Raw genomic sequence first — 6,160 nt, forward strand, 5'->3', positions numbered from 1 at the left:
GTATCCTGCATCACACACCAACTCATTGTTCCCTTGATCGAGTGAAGAGCAGCGAACACTCTCACCACATTACCGCCTCGCGAGACCTGACACACGCCCCGCTAAGTGTGAGGGGAAACCTGCGACGTGATGGGAAAAGGAGGGCGAGGGATGGAGAATGGCGGAGGACGGGGAGGGGGGAAACAACCTGCCACAATAGGAAAAGGAGGGAGGGAAGGAGAGAGAGAGGGAGAAAGGACTGGCAGTAGTGATGGGACGGACTGGTTTTTTAAGTGACGCGTCTGGGAAAGGGGGGAAAAAGAGGCACAAAAAAAAGAGGGGATGCGGAAACTGAATGTAATTTCCAGCGTGACAAAGGGAGGAGGAGAAGGAGAGGAAGAGGAGGGAGGAGTGTGTCAGTTTCACAGTGAGAGGAGACGGGGAATGCTCGCTAAAGGGTGAACCGACAGACACACGGACAGACAGACAAGAGTGACCTTCCAGACTCCCAAGAAACTGTCATGAGAACTCTCCGAAAAGGACCTCGATAACGCTTGGCTTAGTGGGGGAAAGGAAACCAGGAATACGTAGGAGACGACGCTGGTAAAACTCTCTCTCTCTCTCTCTCTCTCTCTCTCTCTCTCTCTCTCTCTCTCTCTCTCTCTCTCTCGATAGGGCAATGTCATGTCGGAACGTCGCTAGAGGAGAAGCTGTCGTTCCTTTTGACATGACAACCGCCACAAGTCAAGAGAGATGAGGACTCTCTCTCTCTCTCTCTCCGTGATAGATGGGGAATGATGCGCAAGAGATGGTAATTAATGCGAAAAAGAGGCGTAATAAACAGTAAAGAGACGGGGCAGGGAGGGCAGGACAAGAGTAATGGTTTCGGGGTTTCTTTCGCTTTGGGTTGAGGTTGAATTTGTTTCCTCGTTTGCATTTGGCCGTGGATCGTTTTCTCTTGATTTTTTTGGGGGGTGACGAAGAACTCAGAGCGATTACGCAAAGGCCAAAAATAATGAGCATCAGTGTTCATTTATCCTTATCTGTCGTGTTAGAGGCAGCGTTAGATTCGTCCTCATTAATTAAACTTGAATTCACCGTCGCTTGAAGTGATGAATAAATAGGCACTGAAGGGGAAGCCGCCACGATTTATAACTAGGAGAAAAGTATCAATGTTGTCTGCACTCGTAGTTTTGAAGACAGTGGAAATAGCCTTTAGAAATATCCATAATTCTGTGTCTTTGAAGTTCGTGTTTAATGTGAGAGGAGAGGCCGCGATAGTGTAAGAGCAGAGGCTAGTGTTTGCGTACCTCTGTAGACAGGTAGAGGTAGAGGTAGACGTAGAGATTGCTTTAAGTCACACACTGTTTTGATGGTTAGTGTACACGAGGAGCCGCCGCTGTATGTGAAGGGCAGAGGTTAGTGTTTCCATAGCTCACAGATGCATCGATAGAGACAACTTTAATTCACACGCGCATCATGGTTAGTGGGAGAGGGAAACCGTCGTAAGAGAAGAGCAGTGGTAAGACAGTGTTTCTCGCAGCTCGGAAGACAGGTTACCGCACTGATGTACAGAAAGAAGCAGCGTTAATCCACACAACGACCAGAGGCGGGTTAGTGTTAGTGCCGGAAGAGCAGTCATGAAGGAAGGGAAAGAAGAGTTCAATAGAAGGTTTCCTCAGAGATGTATCGGCAGAAGCAGCTTTAATCCACACCCTCGTCCCAGGCAGGTAGAGTTAGTGCGAGGGGAGGCGCCGTACCTTGAGGCCGTGGATGACGTGGTTGCAGTGTTCCTGAGATACAGTGTCGCTGATGGACACCACCAGCCCCTCGTAGCCGTTGTTGATGAGCCTCAGGTCCTTGGGGTGGGCCGTCACGCCCTGCGCCGCCCCCAGCACCACCACCGTCAGGAGCACTCCCACACCCCACATCGTCAAAGCCGCGACAGTTTTCCGTGATGTCATTTCCCCAGCGGGAGGCAGCGAGCACTCATCGAAATCCCTCCCTCTCTTCTTTCTGTTTATCTCTCGAATATTTCTCTTGGGGATATGTCACAGCGGCACCACAGGGGACGGACACCACAGACTCGCAGGTTGGCAGTCGCGCCGAGCCTCACAGAGCCAGACACAGGCCTCACCGGTGCAAGTGGGAAACCAAAACACAAGTTCCACCGAAGGGCAAGTCCAGACCAAGGCGGGGGAGACACGAGAGCGCGTCCACACACCTCGCGCTTTCAACAAGTACTGACCGTGTGAGACGCGACAACCCAAGTCAGACCAGCACCACACACTGCCATGGCCTCCCGCCGCTGCCCGCACGATGGCTTAGCTCCGCCCCCTGGATACGAGCCTTCAAGACCTCCACACCAAATAGGATATCGGGCTTTTGGCTTCTGGGAGTTACTTGCGGGGCGCGGGAGTGTACCTCGCCGGAAAATGGTGCACATGTCCTTCACGGAGAGGCAAGGGCGGAGTGTTGACAGGGAAAACGGGCTTTGTTCAGTAATTAACGTGGATTATATACGAGGGGAGAGACGAGGGACGAGGATCCGGCGGCGGGGCGGGCAGGAGGAGGAGGTAGAGGGGAGGAGAGGAGGCGGAGGGGGAGGAAGAGGAGGGGCAAAGAAGAGGCAGGTAGAGAGCTTAGGAACCTCCACACCGTGCTGCCACCTGGCGACTCACCTGGGGGTCAGCGCGGGTGTGCACTACCTGCGTGACCGGCTGGACCTTCGCTGGGGTCACGTGGGGGGGCGGAGGGGCGGAAATAGGGAGGGGGGAGGTTTGAAATGTGTGTGTGTGTGTGTGTGTGTGTTCCTCTGTTGACCTCATGGTGTGTGTGTGTGGGGGGGGGGGGGGGGGGGGTGGAAATGTGTGTGTGTGTGTGTGTGTGTGTGTGTGTGTGTGTGTGTGTGTGTGTGTGTGTGTGTGTGTGTGTGTGTGAATATTTATTTTTATGTGTGTGTTTTCCTCATTTAGCCTCTTTGTGTGTGTGTGTGTGTGTGTGTGTGTGTGTGTGAAGGCATGCAGAAGGGGCCGGCCGCCGCATCACCTGCAGGAGGACTTGGTCACCTGGAGGCGGGTTACGCGGCGGCTCGTTAACTCAATACACACCTTCATTAGCATCGTTACTAATGACCAATAATCGATGCTCATTAGCCGCCAGCCAGACCCGACGTAAATAAATACTTGAAAGCGAAGCACAGCCAGCATCAGAAGCCGTCGATGCCAACCGGAAAACTCTCCATCTCTCTACCTCTCTCTATCTATGTCTTTCTCTCGCTATCTCTCCCTCCGTATTAATTTATCTCAGACACGCTCGAGATGCCGCGCGAATTACGAGTATGGAGGGAGCTGCGCCTTTGACGAAACTCTTCAGCCAAATGCTTAATTAGTGAATCGTCCCCCGAGCAGAGGCTGAGAGGGCCCCGCCGCGCAAAAGACTCCAGCGCTCACAGGGAAAAGGAATTAAAAAAAACACCTGTAAGATATTTTTTTTTTTACTTGGAATATGTGTAAGAATTTTTTGAAACTTGAACGTGATATTATCGTTCCTGCAGGGATTAGTTTTGTTAATTAGTGAAGGGAAGTACTAAGGAACAAAGGGAAGGAAATACACGTGGTTGTAATATTGTTTTTTTCTCGGAATATTTGCATTAATTTTGACTTGAATTTGATATCTAAAGTGTTGTGTTTATTCATCAATTTCTTTGTTATTACTATGTAGAATACATTTACGCCTCTACACACACACACACACACACACACACACACACACACACACACACACACACACACACACATAACGCTCTTTTAGGTTTTGCCGCCAGAATCGTATCAAAAGACGTGAAAGCATGTGTACTTTTGCATGTGTACACGAAATACTATTGGTTGAGTGCACACACACACACACACACACACACACACACACACACACACACACACACATCTCTCTCTCTCTCTCTCTCTCTCTCTCTCTCATTGAGGAAAGGAGGAGAGACTTTGATGTGCTTTCATGCAAGTGTGAGCACCACCACCACCACCACCACCACCATCACCACCACCACCACCACCACCACCCTCTGCCTTCTACCGTTCATTCACACTCTTCCATATCTGAGATTCGACCATTCCAAAAGTAATAGAATTAGTAGTAGCAGTAGTAGTAGTAGTAGTAGTAGTAGTAGTAGTAGTAGTGGTGGTGGTGGTGGTGGTGTGGTAGTAACATATTCCACTCTCACAATTAGAAGCAAAATATCTAACGAACATCAAAGGGAGGTGAAATATATTAGACAAAAAACACACCTTGCTTACTAATAACTCATGTGGATGCCGTCAGACCGTCAAGATCATTAATAATTCCATGAAAACGTGTTCCAGTCCCTCTTAAAAGATTCCAATCCCATAATAACCCGACTTAATCCCTTTCCAGACCCTCTTCCGGCCCCAGCGTCAGAAATACCCTCACATCCACCCACACACACCCACACACACACACACATATCATTATTCTCTCTCTCTCTCTCTCTCTCTCAGCACTGGGAATTAAAAGATCACACTTGAAGAATGGGCTTTCAGAGGAATACTAGAGGAGGCGTAAAAGAGATAAAGAAAGAAAGCGCAGAAAAGATGAAGAAGTTTTAGACTGAAAATACTCTTCTAAGGATGAAATGCAATACGGCAGCCTGTTTGTGCTCCTAGTAAGGGTAAAGGTGTTGATACATGCTAGAGCTGCGCGTGGCCCCGGTGCTCATCTCCGTTGCATAGTTGAATTGTCGTAGTGATAGTGAAGTGAAAATAAGTGTGAGTGAAAATATAAATCAAAGTAAATATTTAAAAGTTTCCAGATAAAGAAAAGAAACTGATTTTAATGAAACTCAAGATTGAGATAGATATTAAATAAGGAACTGAGAAATTGTAGGCACTTTTAATGTTGCATAGCTGACATTACGATATTGACAAAAATACGAATGAAAAATATTGCAGGATAGACAAAAAAATATTATATAGACCAATAAAAAAAAAGAATGAAATATATGAATGAAGCGATGAAAAGCTAATATATTTTAGAACCAAAGATATGAAAAGAAAAAAAAAACCGTTAACAAATTCCGGCCAAGAAAAGTTATTTGAATGATAAAAAGAAAGCACAGTAAAACAAAATAAAATAATAAATGTATAATAATGAAAAAAATATCAAAGCTCTTCATCCATAGCAGTACTCGAGCCACGTTTCCGAACAAGAGAATAAAAAAGAAATAAAAACTTCGGATAGGAAAGACGAAACGGCGGGTGCGAGGAAGTGTGTGTGTGTGTGTGTGTGTGTGTGTGTGTGTGTGTGTGTGTGTGTGTGTGTGTGTGTGCGTATTTCGGTTCGTTCCCCGCTGAAGTCGCCGCCCGGGGGATTCGGACGCAGGTGTATCATGAGTCACAAGAGCCCCAAAGAGTTTACAGTTCACACTTTTCCTTTTATGGCGCTCACGAGGCCGTCTCCGCATCCGACGTTACTGACTTAAAAAGGGACACATACTTCATTCCCTTTCTCTTTATCTACCTATCTATCTATCTGTCTGTCTATTAAACTATTTATCTATCAATCTGTTTATCTAGTGTCTCTCTCCTTCCCTATTTATATACCATCTCTATCTATCTATCTGTCTATCTGTCAAATTATCTACCTATCAATGTGTGTGTGTGTGTGTGTGTGTGTGTGTGTGTGTGTGTGTGTGTGTGTGTGTGTGTGTGTGTGTACCTGCTTTCCCTCATCACTTTCCCAGGCTAAGTGTGCATCTATAAAGGTGTGTGTGTGTGTGTGTGTGTGTGTGTGTGTGTGTGTGTGTGTATGTGTGTACCTGCTTTCCCTCATCACTTTCCCAGGCTAAGTGTGCATCTATGAAGGTGTGTGTGTGTGTGTGTGTGTGTGTGTGTGTGTGTGTGTGTGTGCAGGACAGGTAAGCGCCCGCCACGCCATCTAGCGGCCGCGAGGGACTTGTCGGTATTAGTTTCTGCTTTTACGATGCCGGCAAGCTAATTGCCTGCCGCAGCACCTGAGAGAGAGAGAGAGAGAGAGAGAGAGAGAGAGAGAGAGAGAGAGAGAGAGAGAGAGAGAGAGAGAGAGAGAGAGAGAGAGAGAGACGATAGCTATTTCTCAACGTTTCTTGTTTACCTGTCCTTGTTTTTTTAGT

General features: G+C 47.5%; 1 protein-coding gene across 1 annotated transcript in view; it reads right to left on the reverse strand.

Moving 5' to 3' along the window:
- LOC127006757 (calcium-activated chloride channel regulator 1-like) overlaps positions 1 to 2,357 on the reverse strand; it is a 38,415-nt gene extending 36,058 nt beyond the window's left edge. The window contains exon 1 of the mRNA XM_050877039.1: positions 1,740 to 2,357. Within this exon, the coding sequence (XP_050732996.1) occupies positions 1,740 to 1,943 (204 nt within the window). The 5' untranslated portion in view covers positions 1,944 to 2,357. The remainder of the gene's footprint in view (positions 1 to 1,739) is intronic.
- Between the last annotated feature and the right edge of the window lie 3,803 nt (positions 2,358 to 6,160).

Source organism: Eriocheir sinensis, chromosome 33, assembly GCF_024679095.1.
Source record: "Eriocheir sinensis breed Jianghai 21 chromosome 33, ASM2467909v1, whole genome shotgun sequence".
Lineage (NCBI taxonomy): Eukaryota > Metazoa > Arthropoda > Malacostraca > Decapoda > Varunidae > Eriocheir > Eriocheir sinensis.